The sequence below is a fragment of the Glycine max genome, chromosome 20 (genome assembly GCF_000004515.6).
Source record: "Glycine max cultivar Williams 82 chromosome 20, Glycine_max_v4.0, whole genome shotgun sequence".
Taxonomy (NCBI): Eukaryota; Viridiplantae; Streptophyta; class Magnoliopsida; order Fabales; family Fabaceae; genus Glycine; species Glycine max.
In genome coordinates, this window is record NC_038256.2 from 22,262,272 (window position 1) to 22,278,688 (window position 16,417).

The 16,417-nt window shown below is 37.7% G+C and overlaps 1 protein-coding gene across 7 annotated transcripts; it reads left to right on the forward strand.

Moving 5' to 3' along the window:
• The first annotated feature begins 2,787 nt into the window (after window positions 1–2,787).
• LOC100779396 (E3 ubiquitin-protein ligase MARCHF7) lies at window positions 2,788–16,417 on the forward strand. 7 transcript variants are annotated; one of them, XM_014772836.2, is made up of 10 exons: window positions 2,918–3,060; window positions 3,163–3,215; window positions 3,335–3,373; window positions 3,497–3,973; window positions 4,132–4,303; window positions 5,034–5,337; window positions 6,116–6,188; window positions 14,510–14,600; window positions 15,381–15,460; window positions 15,841–16,417. In XM_014772836.2, the coding sequence occupies exons 4-10, from the start codon at window positions 3,710–3,712 to the stop codon at window positions 16,003–16,005; spliced, it is 1,149 nt and encodes a 382-aa protein (XP_014628322.1). In that variant the 5' UTR covers window positions 2,918–3,060; window positions 3,163–3,215; window positions 3,335–3,373; window positions 3,497–3,709; the 3' UTR covers window positions 16,006–16,417. The 7 variants fall into 7 exon arrangements, 6 of the variants coding, with proteins under 6 accessions (XP_006605678.1, XP_014628326.1, XP_014628322.1 ...); XR_001386992.3 differs by lacking the exons at window positions 2,918–3,060; window positions 3,335–3,373 and adding an exon at window positions 2,788–2,917 and having other exon boundaries at window positions 3,065–3,215; window positions 14,502–14,600; window positions 15,841–15,893; XM_006605615.4 differs by lacking the exons at window positions 2,918–3,060; window positions 3,335–3,373 and adding an exon at window positions 2,788–2,917 and having other exon boundaries at window positions 3,065–3,215.

Sequence of the window (16,417 nt, forward strand, 5' to 3'; positions counted from 1 at the left end):
GTAGGGAAGAAGAAGACAAACGCAAGATTTATACTAGTTCGGCAACAACCCGTGCTTACATCTAGTCCCCAAGCAACCAATGGTTCTTGAGATTTCTTTCAACCTTGTAAAATCCTTTACAAGCCAAAGATCCACAAGGGATGTACCCTCCCTTGTTCTCTTTGAACAACCAAGTGGATGTACCCTCCACTTGAACTGATCCACAAGAGATGTACCCTCTCTTGTTCTCAGTATAACAACCCAAGTAGATGTACCCTCTACTTGTACCACAAAGGATGCACCCTCCAATGTGTTAGGACAAAGAATTCTTAGGCAGTTAGTCCCTTGAATTCTCTGTGAGGAGGATACAAAAGATATCTCAGGCGGTTAATCCTTTGAAATCTTTTGTATAAAGGGAAAGGAAAAAAGATATCTCAGGTAGTTAGTCCTTTGAAATCTTTTGTAAGAAAATAGAAGATATCTCAGGCGGTTAGTCCTATGAAATCTTTTGTCAAGAGGGAGAAGGGAAGAAACAAAATAATTCTCAGACGGTTAGTCCTTTGAATCTTTTGGCAAGAGAAAGAAGTGAATGAAGAATAACACATGTTTTTTGTCAATGAACTTTTCTTGAAAGAGAAAGTATTGAACAAAAACTTTTAGAAAGATGAAGGAAATCTGTTATGCATGAAAGGAATCTCTTGGTTATTAAAATTCGTGCCATGGTCACATATTTATAATCATTTAATGACTCAAGTTAAAGTTTGTGACTCTTGGAAATTTCTTTAAAACTAGTCACTTTAAGAGTTGTGACTTTTGTGAAAACTAGTCACTTAAAAAGTTGTGACTTTTGAAAAAATCTTCAGAAATAAGTCACTTTAAGAATTGTGACTTTTGGAAATTTATTTTTCGAAATCAGTCACTGGTAATCGATTATCATCAAGGTGTAATCGATTACACATCAACAGATGTGACTCTTCATGTTTAAATTTGAAAATCAAAACATTTAGAAACACTGGTAATCGATTACAAGTATTGTGTAATCGATTACACAAGTTTAAAATGATTTGAAAATGTTTTATCACTAGTTGTGACTCTTGAAATTTGAAATCTAACGTTTTAAAACATTGGTAATCGATTACATGCTCATGGTAATCAATTACAGCTTTGTAAATCAGTTTTGAAAACAATGCTGGCTACTGGTAATCGATTACTACCTTCTGGTAATCAATTACCAGAGAGTAAAACTCTTTGGTAAAAGATTTTGTGAAAAATTCTTGTGCTACTCAATGCTTTGAAAAACTTTTTTAGTACTTATCTTGATTGAGCCTTCTCTTGATTCTTGAATCTTGAGTCTTGAATCTTGATCTTGATTGTTCTTGAATCTTGATTCTTGAAACTTGATTGAATCTTGAAACTTGATTATTCTTGAATCTTGATTCTTTGAAACTTGATTCTTGAAGCTTTTTGACTCCTGATTCTTTGGAACTTGCTTAACTCTTGATTCTTTGGCATCATCAAAATAATCTTGGAAGTCATTGTTTCCACAAAAATACCAAAAATTAAATCTCCTTTCAAATACTGTATCCAAACAAGCTATTTTTATCATGAATCATTTTAAATTCCTTGAAAAAATAAATTTCCTGTTTCATCCAAACACACTATAAGAGTTCAGAAAGTTGCTAGAGGAAGCCGGAAAGGATCTCTACAAGAGAGGATCCGAATCCTATAACTTAAGGTTTGCTTCTTGAATGCTAGTTACCATTAAAACCCAAACTTTTGGAGGGATTTTGCTTAAACATTCTGCTCACTTTCACTTTCATTTCAACCAAAACCCACCCTTAGTCCTATTCTTAGGCAATAAAATTTTCTACATCGAAGCAATGTAATTTTTTAATGAAAAGAATGCACCATCCCATATAGAATGACATTTTTTAAGGTTAAAATATAATATAATTTTATTTTATTTTATTTTTGATTTTGATCCTCTGTGGAAAAAAATATAGGCATTTGATCTCTTTATTTTTTTCTAAAAAAAATTTAATTTAGTCATTAATTTTTAGAGCGATGATTGTTAATAAAAAAAATATAAACCACTAAATTACTGATGTGATGCTATAATGTTGACTTTTTTAATTATTAATTTGACTAGTAAAGCATTTAGTATAATAAGAATTTAATTAAAATTATTAATTATTAAAAGTCTCTTTATATCACCTAAAATTTAATTTAAAAACTTAATATTATAGTGTGGCATCGGCAATTTAGCTGTCAATGCTTTCTTGTTGACTATCAACACCCTGAAAATTAATGATTTAATCAAAATCTTTGATTTTAAAAAATATGAAATCAAATGTCTTTATTTTGATACAAGAACCATAATTGTAAATTAAGTAAAATAAGAGAACAAAAATTATATTTTAGTCCCTTGTTTTATATAAATTTCTTAAAAACTAGTAAAATAATAACAATAATAATAATAATAATAATAATATATGTATTTTCTTATTTTTAAAAATAGAAAACAACTTTTTTTTATATGAAATAAGTCATATATATATATATATATATATATATATATATATATATATATATATATATATATATATATATATATATATATATAAAGAAATCGGAAAAAAGTCCTTATGGTCCATTTTCTTTTCCTTTCTCTTTTTTCCCTTTTTTTTCACCTTTCTCCTATTCATTTAACCAAAAGGGAGACAAACTTCAACTTGTTTTCTCTTTATTTTCTTTTTATTTATCTCTATTTTCCTTTATCCATTTTCTTTCTTTTTATTTATTTCCTATCAAAGGCAAGAGAGATTTGTGGCAGAAGTGAGAATATGGTAAAGGTGACAAGTTAGCGGGTGACAATAATGGCCGTAGCATCAATCCTTAAATAGTTTTTTTCTTCTTCGGAGCAATTCTAACTAAAACAGTTAATTCTACCAAAATCATCTAATTTCATTTATTTAAATATATTCCAAACTTCAATCCACTCACATTGTTCATGCAACCGTTATTCATTTTTCTTTCCTTTTCTTTTTACTAACATCATTATTCTACTTTGTTGTATCTGAGGTAGGTGATGGTATCATAGTTGTTGAGTTCAGTCTTGCCCCTTCTCTTCACGAATAGTATCGTTTTCATTTCTTCTGAATCTGTCTTTGATGGACAACGCAGCTGCTGAACTTCAAAGTGTGGCAGCAGATCCTGCTCTTCTTCTTCACCATCAGGTGATTTTGCGAAACCCCCCTTTGTTGAGATCCTCAGTGCTGAAAACTGAAAACCCTTTTGCCTGTGGTTTTGATTTCTCTTCAGCCTAAATGGGTTTCATTTGGTTTGAGCTGTGTAGGGACTTGGATAATGCAAAGTTCAATTTTTTACCATATGGGTATAACAGAATTTTGCCTTTTGTTTTCTTCTTCTTTGTAAAAATAAAACTTTCAGTATTTTTTTTTCGCTTCTTTTTGAACTACTTTTTTAGTGAATTAGATTTGATGTATTTTTCTTTTAGACTTGTGCTGGAAATGGGATTGGTGACAGTACCTCCTTGATTCCAGAATCCTCCAGAAGACCAAGCCTCTCCTCTCTGCAAATACCAGCGTTGTCAGTGGAAAATGCATTATCTTCTTTTAACAAGACAGATGGTCCTATATTGATATCAAGTCCAGGTTCCAGTAGAGGACTGCCCCCAAGGCCAAATTCAGCCAGAGTCATCAAGTCCACTATGAAAACTTTACTCTCTGAAAGGAGCTTTAGGGCTAAGAATTCTTCAATGGATAGTGAAAGGACAGTTCTCATTATTCCTGATGGCTCACCATCAGATGGTCCTGTGGATAATAAGCCTTCGACTTCGCGGTCCCTTTCTCTTAACAAGATTTTGTTCTCTTCCTCAACAAAAGCAGCACATTCATTGCCGGTTACTCCAACTGCAAATTCAGGTCCAGAGAATGTACATGGAAGACATCTAGGGTGTGATTCTGATTTAAGTGTATGTATCTACTATTCATTCTTGTTTCATGATGTCAAAACAATTACTTTTATATTCTTGTCATCATAGTCAAAGTTTTTCATCATTTTTTTATATATAGGAAATGGTATTTGATGCTTAAGATGTGCTGCATTCATGAATATTTTCATTTTGTACAGAAAATGAAAGTAAATCAGCACATGACTCGATCAGTTTCGGTTCCAGTTAATATCAAAACTGCTAATTTAAGGCATACAGATTCTAGAAGGCTGGTTCGTGTAATTTCAGTAAGATCACTACCAGGAACTAGTGGCAGCATTTCAGCTGACAATGCTTCAGGATCAGAGATTGGTAAATCTTCATGATATATGGAATTTATATTACTTTCCTCTAGGTATCCCTTTTGAATTTCTTGATCAAGAGTATGAGATCAGAAACAGTGAGGTGTTTCGGCAAGCAAGGTGTTTTAAATATCAGATGCCGAACCATACATAAAATTAGCAATGTGAAGGAAATCCTTCAGAGACTCCGTAGAGGAAGGAAAAGATAGGAGTTATAATTTAATTTCAAGTACTTTGCAGTTGAAGCAAAAGTATGAGTGGGATTCTCAAGAAAGTGGCCATGTTTATATATGTCATGTTTCTTCAAGTTTTCATCCCTTGTTTAATCAAGAATGATTTTTATGAACTTTTTCTTTTCTAATTCTTCTTGTTTGTTTGGGTGAAAACTCAGCATTTTACATGGTTGAATTGTTATGAACTTTGAATTTATTTTGTTCCATTTCTTTATTCTTTACTTTTGTTTTATGTTCTGTCGCTGTAGTGGTGTGCCTCTTTGTGCATTTCTTGCATAAATGGATGTTGTTGATTCCTCTTTTCCTCATTATGTTCCTCATTATGTTGAAAGCCATTGTATGTGCATTCACAAGAGGATTTATTTCTTTTGGCTATTTGAACATGACTTAGGCTTGAAACTTGAAAGGAAGATTGAAACTGTATATTATTTTCTGATGAATAGTATTCAGGGGAATTACATATATACTAGTTTTAACCCAGTATCTTGCTCACTGCATCATTTCCAGTCAATGAAGATGCTTCTGAGGATATTCCAGAGGAAGATGCAGTTTGTAGGATTTGTTTGGTGGAGCTTGCGGAAGGAGGGAATACTCTTAGGATGGAATGCAGTTGTAAAGGTGAGCTTGCACTTGCTCACCAAGACTGTGCAGTAAAGTGGTTTAGTATCAAAGGAAACAAGACCTGTGATGTCTGCAAGCAGGAAGTCCAAAACCTTCCAGTAACACTCTTGAAAATTACTAATCCTCAAACTGTTACTCGGCAGCCATTGAATGCACCAGAACCACAACAGAGAGAAGTAACTTCTTACAGGCAAGTTTAATTTCTTCAACGTGTGCTACTCATTTTTGTGTTCAATCTCACACTAACATTGGAGAGACCTAAAAGTTCTTGTACTCATTTGCTGGGTCCTCTGATCCAGGCATCAAAGTCATCTAGAACAATAAGTTCCAACACCAACACTTTTCATTACTTTAGTTTTCTTCTTAAGGCCAGTTGGAATATTGCATAGATCACTTCTGGGGTTGTTAGGTTTCATTTGCTGCAAGTTAATTTACATATTCAATCCTTGAAAAACTGTTAAGTTAATCATGAGAAACTGCTCCAATCTGTGGAGGAAAACCCGTGATTCACCAAACAAGTCAAAAAGACTAATCCATATGTAATTGGCTGCTGGCCTGTGTTGCCAACTTGAAGTTATAGAGTATTAAAGAAAGCTGAGACATAAAAAGACCATAATAGGATACATTTATACTAGTAAGGTATTATTAGAGCATAATTACTATAGTAATGACCACCTAATAGGTTTCTATGGTTGTAACTAAATTTAATCATACGGGAAGTGGAACTGTAGTTAATCAAGGAAACTGCTCCAGACTATGTAGAAAATCCCAAAATTCACTGAGCCAACCTTAAAGCTTACTCAGTATGATGTATTTGGCTGTTGGGTTCTGTAATAGAAGATGTGCTAGTTATGTCTGAATTTGAACAATGTCCCACACTTATCAAGATACAATGCTTTGTCAGGTCTACAACCTTTTGATAATTCACTAGGCAATGGCTGACTTCCTAATCATAATGTACTGTGCAGGATATGGCAGGATGTATCAGTACTTGTCTTGGTCAGCATGCTTGCATACTTTTGTTTTCTTGAGGAGCTACTGGTATGCTATTGATCTTGGTAACACTAATCAAAATTGTTGGATCAATTTTTATTGTACATTACAAATGAAACTAACTGAAGTGGTCCTTTCATTGACATTGGTTTAAAATTATAAGATTAAACTTACACAATTGAAACTATAAGGATGAAGGTGAACTTGCAGTTGTTTACATTGACCCTTTGTGTCACAACCCACAAACTAAGCAGATTTATGGTTTATAGGTGTAACAGTGTGGATGTTAAATTTCAAATGATATGGGCATTTGTGAAGGCCAAAACCTGTCACAACTCCTCTAATGCAACCAAACTAAGCATCAGGAAACTTTCTTTGTAGTCCTGTAAATATTCTGTCAAACACAAACTGATCCTGATTAACCCCAAACACCACAGATTGCTCTGTAATTTCCTCGAGAATCACAATGCAAGAGAACAATGTTGGCAAGAAGTCAAGAATAGTGAATATCTAGAGAGGACCTTAACTGTGAACATCTTGAGTGATGAGTGCGATGGCCTATGAATAAAAATAGACACTGTTTGTTCATGCAAAGAACAATAGAAAAGAATAGGAGTAAATTTAATAGGTAAAGTTTTGACTGCTGTTTGTTGCTGCTGTGCTTACACATGGAATTTTAGATGACATAAGAAAATAGAGACACATCACTTTTAAAAGGGAAGAATAGAAACACACGATAGAATACTTTAGTAGTTTTTTTTTTTTATCAGCAAAGGTAAACATATATTTATATATATGAGAAATAAGTACCAGAGGTACTTGAAATACATATAATTGGATGGCCGTAATCTGGTTCCATCTCAAACTAAAATAGAGTCTGGATAGGAACCAAAAAGGCTGCACCCTGTCATGAATTAAATTAAAATGCTAATACAAAAAGCCTTGTCTGATATTACTGGACCACTGATTAAAGTGTACTGAAAAGTCTTTCTCCAGATTCGATAGCCATGTCCACAAAGGAAAGGAAGCATCGTCAATCATTTTGTTGTTGTCGAAGGATTCATTGGTGAAGATTATCTTATTTCTCTTCTGCCAAATTGTCCAAGTTACCGCCAGCCAGCAACACTTCCATCTATTAATCCTTATACCACCAGCCAATATGGAACCATGTTGGAGAAAGTGTTGCCTTGGGTCATTCGGTAAAGCTCCTGAAATATTCAGCCAGGATAATGATTCCCACCAAATAGGGAGGATTTTGCTGCAGTGAAAAATGGTCAACTCCTATCTGCAACCTCTATTTGTCTTCTGTACAAATTTACTTTAGTAGGCAGCCTATCTCTAAGAAGCCTCCAAGCAAAAACCGCAACTTTGATTGGCACCTTTAGATTCCACAGCTCCTCAAATGCCCGATCCCTTTCCCCCTCAACTGCTTCCCCCGTCATTAATTTATAAGTTGACTGTACTGTGTATCGTCCGCTTTGATCTGCCTTCCACACCCATTCATCCCTTCTGTTTCTCTATATTTTGTTCCTCTCAATGTCTCTTAGGAAATTTGAAGCCATTGTTATCTCGTTGTCAAACAATGGCCTCCTCCATGATAAGTTCCACTCCCAGTCGTCGTCCTTATAACCTCCCATCTACTGGATTATCCGGTTCTGTTGATGCGAGACTACAAACAGTCTGGGGTACTTTGTGACTAATGAGGCCTCTCCTTCTATCCACTCGTCTTTTCAGAATTTAAACCTGTCCCCTCTCCCTACCCTTCACATTATCCCCTTTTTGAGCTCCTCTCCCTATTGTGAGGCATGAAAAGCTATCTTTAGATCCCTCCACCACAATGATTCCTTGTTGCTCCCAGGTACTTCCTCCAGACCCCTCCACCTACCATATTTGGATTGCAATACCCTTGCCCACAGTTGTCCTTCATGCTGGAATAAATTCCACCTCCACTTGCTAAGTAGGGCAAGATTGAAAGTGTTTATATCCTTCATGTCCAGGCCCCCTTTTTCTTTTGGTCTGCAAACTATCTCCCATTTGATCCACGCTATTTTGTTTTTATCTGGACCTCCACCCCACAGGAATCTACGTTGCAAGCTGACTAACTTATCCTCTACCTTCTTGGGTATCCTGAATAAAGACAAAAAGTAAATAGGAATAGAATTTAGGACTGATTGGATAAGGTTGACTCTCCCCCCAAAGGACAGGTGTCTTTGTTTCCACTTAGATAATGCCCTCTCACACTTTTTGATGATAGGATCCCACATCTGAGCCCGCCTCGGATTTGCCCCAATAGGTATTCCTAAGTAGACAAATGGGAAGGACAACAAACTACAATTCAATCAATTGGCTGCATCAGACTTCCATCTCTCTGTCATACCAAATGCACCAAAACCGCTTTTTGCAAAATTAATCTTAAGACCAGATGCAAGTTCAAAAATCCTCAAGATTGCTTTAATCGCCCTGACATTCTCCTATGAGGCCTCCCCAAAGAAAATTGTATCATCTGCATATTGAAGGATGCTAACCTCCACTCTGTTTGACCCCACTGAAAAACCTCGGTACAGATTTCTCTTGACAGCCTCTCTCACCAGTCCATATAGTGCCTCTGCCACTATATTGAAGAGGAAAGGTGCTAGTGGATCTCCTTGCCTGAGACCTCTCTGTGGTGAGACTTCCGTCGAGGGGCTACCATTTATCAGTATCGATACGGTAGCGGATTTTAAACATCCCTCTATCCATTGGATCCATTTGGCGCAGAAGCCCATCCTTCTTAACATATAGATCAAGAAATCCCATGAGACTGAGTCGTAGGCCTTCTCATAGTCTACTTTGAAAACTAGACACGGCTTCTGACTTCTCTTTGCCTCATCCACCACCTCATTAGCTATCACTGCACTTTGTATTAGATGCCTCCCTTCTATAAATGCAGATTGACTTTCATCTATTATAAATGGCATGACCTTCTTCATTCTGTTGGCCAGCAGTTTGGCCACTATCTTGTACATGCAACCAATTAGTGAGATCGGTCTATACTCATCCAACGACTGCAAGTTAGGAACCTTGGGGATTAGAACGATGAAGGATGCGTTACCTCCCCTTGGGAAGATACCATTGACATAAAATTCATCCATAAATCGTAGCACGTCCAGTTTAACTAAGTGCCAGAATGCCTTGATGAATTTAAAATTGATTCCATCTAGGCCTGGACTTTTCTCTCCCCCACAACCCCAAACTACCTCCCTTATCTCTTCCTCCCTAAATCTCCCACTCAGCATGTCATTGTGGTGATGGTCTAATGACTGGAAGGCTATTCCATCTAAGAGGGGTCTATTATGGACCTCTTTTTGAAATCTGTGGATGAAAAATTGTCGAGCTGCCTCCTTTACCCTTGCCGGTTCTTCGACCCAATCTCCATCAATCCATAGTCCGTGCAGAGAATTACCTCTTCTGTTTGCATTAACTAACAGGTGGAAATAGCGGGAATTTGAATCCCCCTCATTGACCCATCTCGCTCTCGCCTTCTGACGAAATAGGGATTCATGATACTATGCAGCTACCCACAAGTCTTCTTGAAGCTGTTTCTGGATTAATACCTCCTGATCATTTAGCTGTCTATGGGTTGTGCTCACTTCCATCCTGTTCAGTTCCTCCTCAATCTTTTTGTATCTCTTAAAAGTATCCTTGAACTGCTCTCTATTCCAAATTTTCAACCTGGCCTTCAATCTCTTTATTTTTTCTTTTAACACAAATCCGCCCCATCCACTTTGCTAGTGTGTCTGCCAACATTCCTGCACTATTGAATTAAAAGATTTATCCGACAACCAACAATCAAGAATTCGAAATGGCTTGGGGCCCAGTCAACAAACTTTGATCAAAGTAAAACTGGACAGTGGTCAGAAAAATTTCTATCCAGGGGTTGTTGTATGCTTCCAGGCCATCTTGTGAGCCAGTCTGGAGACATAAGGAATCGATCTAACTTGCTCTTTGTAGATCCGTTGGGTCGATACCACGTAAAATTCCTACCAATCCAAGGCGCTTCCTCCACCTCCAGGTCGTCTATCCAATCATTAAACTCTTTTATGCTACTCTCTTCTATCGTCCTTTGGCCAACTCCTACCCTTTCCACAGGATCTCTGATGCTGTTGAAATCCCCCGTAATACACCATAGGCCCCCATTGTTTGCTGATTTCATTTGTTTAATTGCATTCCATAGTATTCTTTTGTTTTGTATATCACATGGCGAGTATACAGCTACGATGTGGCCTTGCGCTGCTTCCTTAATCCACTGCCCTGTCATCCTTATGAACCCATTTCCACATATTTTGCTTTCTAATTTGAAATTTTTGTCAGACCACATGCATAGGATTCCCCCCGCTGAGTTGATTGCCGGCAGCACCTCCCACGACACTGTTGGATCCCACCACAATGCTTGGCACGCTGTTTTCTCAATTATCTCCTTCTTGGTTTCTTGGATGCTAATCATATCTACCTTCTCCTTTGTAATTAACCTCCTTATAGCTGCCCATTTTACCTCCCTAGCCCCTCACATTGTATGTGATAATGTTCATGAGGAATGTTTTATGCACCCCACTCTCTCTGCCTCTTTCCTGTCTCTTTCTTCCATTGTCATAAGTTTTTCCACCATCCGCCCACTTCCCTCCTCTTCATTCACCCCCATTTTTTTTTGCTAGTCCCAAATGGTTTCTGCTTCACGCCTCTCCTTTTCTCCTACTTTTGTGTGCTCCCCATTGTTTTGTTTCTCATAATTTCCACTAAGGTCATTCATTTCTTTGTGGGAGTGGTGTTTATAGTAGGGCCCTTTTCATTTGAAATTAAATTGTCCCCATACTGCTCTCGAGACTCCCTCTGCCCCCCTCTGTCCTCGAAAGCCTTATGTCTCTTGCTACCCTCTGATCCACTTTCCTTTTCGGTGCCTCTACTCTGGTCCGCTACTGACTTCCCTATCCCGACATCCCCTGAGCTGTCTAGGTGCCTTACCTCGTATGGCAAGGGCGGTTCACGCCTCTTCAGTATTCTCGTCTCCCGTTCTGCAGCACTGTGCCCTTTTTCCTCTGATGCGCCAACTTTCTGACTCGCCGCATAGATCCTCCGGATATTGCCTTTACCCGCTAGGTCTCAATTCACTAGGACCGCTGGGTAAAGGCGATGTATGCCCGTTGTTCCCGTAGGCAAGTGCGCGCGAGCCCTGCCGATGAGCTTCAGGCCCTTCGTCTTCGTCGCCATGGCTGCGCGAGTCCTTCCGGGGAGGTGCTCAACCTTCGGTTCCGTCGTTGTGTGCAGTTGACGCCGCCCCGCACTGAACCATGGAGTTTGGCTGCTCCTCTTCGTCCCTCGTATCATCTCCAATTTTGGGGATTCCATGAAGCTGTAGTCTGAAAGTATTTCATCCGACGACGTCATCCCGCTCCTTCTCATTTTTTTCCACAGTTCAGCATTTGGGCCTCTTTCTTCCGAAATTGTAACTTCATATACCTCGGAGCCTACATGCACGTTGACGGTGTGGTGAATAAATGGCTTCCATGGTGTTTTGAGAAGCACCCTAGCCCTGTCCATCCTTCTTCGTTCCTCCACTTCCTCGTCGAACTCCAGTACATCCCCCAGTAGCCCCAGTATCTTTTTAATTGCCAACTCATCCTAGATTATGGCCGAGATTCCCCAGCATTGTACCCAGGCTAGCCGATTACCCGGGCGCAGAGTCGGTGACCACTTCTACAGGGAATACAACAGAGGGGGCTTTCTTTGGTCTAGTTCCTTCATCAGTTGATCAGCTCTTTCATCATTCATTCTGATTATTAGGATCATATCGTCCCCCAGATACGTGATTGAAGTATCCATTCCATAATCCCACCTCAGCTCGTCTTCCGCCTTATCAAACATTGTCGGGTTCGACAGCCTGCCAACCCACGCATCCTTCAACCAATTCAGTGTTCCTTCTGTGGGCTCGAGGTGGATTGATGATGATCCACCCTCACTGCTGCGAGTTACCCTGCTGTTTCCCGCCACCGCTTTCGCATACGACACTTTCTTTGTCCTTCCACCTTTGTGAGTATGGCCATGTTCTTTTATTTGCTTCCCGTGCCCTTGCGCCTGTCTTTTCCCTCCTAATTTCGGTTGTGCTCCCCTCAGTCTTCCGTAGCGTGGGAGGTTCACATATAACTTCAGACCCTCTACGATGATGCTATCCAATTTCTTCTCAAGCATACGTTCATCTTCTACACCCTTGAATCTGGCAGACCCAAACCTCCTGCCATTCCTGTTCCTTTGTTTGGATATGAATACCTCCCTGACATCTCCCCACTTCTTGAAATGTTTCTACAGATCCTTCTCTGTTACTTCGTCAGAGAATCTTGTGAAGTAATAGGAAGTGATCTCGGTCCGATCCCTCCAGTTGGTTATGTTATAGTGTTGCCCATTTGTATTCCGTGGCTGGTTCCGATGGGGATCCCCTCTCACTCTCTCGGTGTTTCTCTCTTTCCTTTCCTTGCTAGCCCTAACTCTCTCCCACCCCCTCTCAGACTCTCTCTCTCTCTCTATCTCTTTCTCTCAAGGGGCAGAGAGCATGCATGTGACTTGGAAGACTTCTAAAATAAACAATCACATTTAGTAAAACTTGTATTGATGTGGATCTATTAATAAGACTTAACATTACTGTACGAAAATTTAGGTTGTTTCTAAATTCTATTAGCTAATCTTAGGAAGGTGATATTTTTCCACTCTGCAATTTATCTATGATGTTTCTGTATTAGTCAAGTCACTCATTAATGAGATTTTCCATGCCATACATTTTTGCTCATGAATGAGCATATACTGTTCCACTGACTCTTTAGTGGTTACAAGAAGATCTTCTTTATTAAGGTTTGTGTTGGAATTATGGAATTTTAGGTATGGAGGAGAAAATAGAAAGAAAAAAGGACTTTGAATAATATTTAGTTATGTACTATGATGTATTACAATAAGATTTAATGTCATAATAAAACCTAAATCACTCACCCTATTTATGCTAATAATCCCTAACTAAATAAGGAAACTTGTAAAATATTAAAAAACATGGAAACTAATCATAAGATATGATTTCTAGGGTAAACTCCATTCTAGTCCTTGAAATTGTAAACATTGGCACCTGAGTCCCTAACTTCAAAAAATCCTCACTTTTAGTGACTAAAATGAATAGCATTTTGTACTGTTAGAGACTAAACTGAAAATTTTGTGAAGGCAGGGATTAAATGACCAGTGCTTACTTAGGGACTGGAATGGGGGTTTACTCTAATTTGTAAGATAGTAAGATACACTAAAGTAATTTAAGATATAATAGTGACAACAGTGCAGCAAAAAGCACTTTACCTAACAACAGTAACAAAACAAAAAGCCCTGGAAAGATGTTAGGGCTAGAACAATGGAGACGTTGAGAGGAAAACTCACATACAGCAGGGTCAGAGACAGCAACAAGCATGCCTCCAAGCAAACGAAAGAAAGATGGATCAAATAGAGGTTTTAATGTACAAACTAAAACCAGGCAAGGACTGGTTGAACCTTAGAACAGACCTAGGGGATGCCAGCAAACAGAATGGTAGAAGCAGTGAGACAAACAAATTTTGGCAGGGTAACGCATGGCCTTCACATGCTGGCAAGGCATCAAATGCATGCTTGAGAGCACATGAGCAGTCCCTTAGCTGTGAGATTCTGGGTTATGGACAAACTTTGGATGGGAAATCTTTTGGTAAGGTAGCCAGTCAGAGAGGTGACCTTAGTCAATGGTGGACAACAGTGTGCAGTGGCAAATGATGTTAGGCTGGGCTCTGGATAACAGATCTGAGCACAATGAAGGTGTTGGAGATAGGCAGGGTCTATGAGGCTGATTGCCAACTTATAAACAAAGATGGAAGAGTCTACTTGGCACCTAACAATTAAATAGGAAAAACTAATTTTGAAGGTGAAAAAGCATGAAAATAAAGAGAGCTCCATTTTTTAGGGAACACTAGGTAAGATAGTAATAATGGCGGGACAAATCACAAAGGATGATACTACTCTGATGCCATGTTGGAATTATGAGAGATTTTGAAAAATATTTACTTGTGTGCTGTGATGTATTGGAATAAGATGTAATGTGATGATTAAATGTAAAGCATTGACCTTTATTTATTTGTACTAATATAACTAGCCAGGGATACAAATCATAATATTAGAATACACGATGGAATAAGAACATAGGGAAACCTATTGTCAAGCATTGACCTTTATTTATACTAATGCTCTAAATGTAATGTTATATACTCTTCCCCATTCCCCTCTTTATTTTTTTGTTGTCCAAAATGGAAATATGTCTGACTTGATGATTTCTAGTGTACCAGGTTTCAGATTTGGGCACTCGTGCACTTGCCATTTCATTACCTTTCTCCTGTGTTTTAGGTCTCCTTTCATCTATGATTGCTTCAACCATGGGTAAACCTCCTTCCTTTTATTTTCCTTGGCATATCAAAGTAATTTTAGTTTGCTTAATTTTCTCCTTTTTCATTTCCCTTTTGGGCTGGTTAATTTTTTACCATGAAGTACGAATGTTGTTGAAATAGAGTGCTTGAGAGAATCAGTGTGTCTAGCCTCTAAAAGCATTGAATCATATATTTTGGTCTGTTTTTAGAATGAAGTCATACTATCTTTAAACATTTGGATACCCATGAAATTTGGAATATGTCAACAAAACTAGATGGAACTGGAAACAAGGAATAACCTATTTCACTTTACATTGAATAACCTACTAATGTGTGGGGTCAGATGCAGTTCAAACATGCCGTGATGCATGGTTGTTTACCCTGTACTGGTTGGTTGACATGCCTAAGTAAACCTTGGGCTAATAATCCACAGGTTGAATTTAAAGATGCAGATAAATGTGGTTAGTTCAAAGAAATAAAATTGCCAACAGCTGTAATTTCTATCTTTATTTTTGAATTTTTCCTCAGAACATTCAATTTTCTAACTTCATTTATTTGATTTAGAATTTTTTTAAAAGGATCCTGTTGCTATATAAATCAAATGCGGCATTATTCTTTTATTTCTGCAATGAGATGTGGTTGGAACAAGACCAGTACCCTAGACAGTTGTACTAATCTTATGCTGCTACACATGATTACTGACTTTTGAATTTCTCATTAACTTAAGAACTTGTTATCTGATCATGGTTAACATGCTTTAACAAATTTTAAAGCGTGCTTGTTTTGGTGGCAGTGAGCGGGAGTTACATGTGGGCTTATGCTTGCTTCCAGTTTTCAATTGTCATCCTGTTTGCTCATGTGTTTTATACTATAGTAAGATTATCTACTTTCTGTCCTGTCTTCATGTTGTGCTTATAATGTTCCTTCACCTCATTTTATTGAATCATGTTTCGATAAAATTTTCAATAAACACTTAAGGAGAAGAAAATGAGAAGACTAAATAAATTAAGTTTCTCCCATAAGCAAAAATTAGCTTATGCACAAGTTAAAAAGCTTTTTGGAGAAAGCTAAATAAAAAGGTTTCTACAAATTAGCTTGTATAGAAGTTAATTTTAACATATGGTTAAAGTTTATTTTATTTTACATTCTTTTTTTCATCTCGTTGAGAAATTTATCCAAATAGGACATTTATAATTTGAGTATGGACAATCAAATATTTATAACATCTAACGCTCCCCTCTTTTTACTTGTAGCTTAATGTTAATGCCATCCTCTCAGTCCTTCTCTCCTCATTCACTGGATTTGGGATTGCAATCAGCTTGAATACGCTGCTAACAGAGTATGTTAGATGGAAAACAAGAAGACAGATTCAATCTTCTACGGCACGGCAGCAGCGCCGTGATCATGCACTGCAGTAGCAAAAACATCAATGACAGTGTCACCAACTGCAAAGGCTGCAACAACAGTGACAGTAGCTCCTCCAGCAATAGTTGAACACCAGTATTTTGCAAACATGAAGCATTTTTTGGTCTCTTATTTGTTTATAGTTTAGAAACTACAAAGATTTGGCCTTTCCAATTTGGTGTGAACCAAAATATATGAGGAATGAATGAATCCATCATGAGCAGCAATATGTAAACTGCGAATACAGGATAGGAATGTTTTTGTTGAATATTTTTTGAAAGGGGGTTGAGGGCGTTTATATGCTTACAATATATATGGTTGTCATGTATTTTTTATCATTAGATTCTTGCATCAAGATTTGTACTATAATAATTTGAAGATAATTGACTATTTCTTGAATCGGACATAAAGATTTTCTCATGAAAA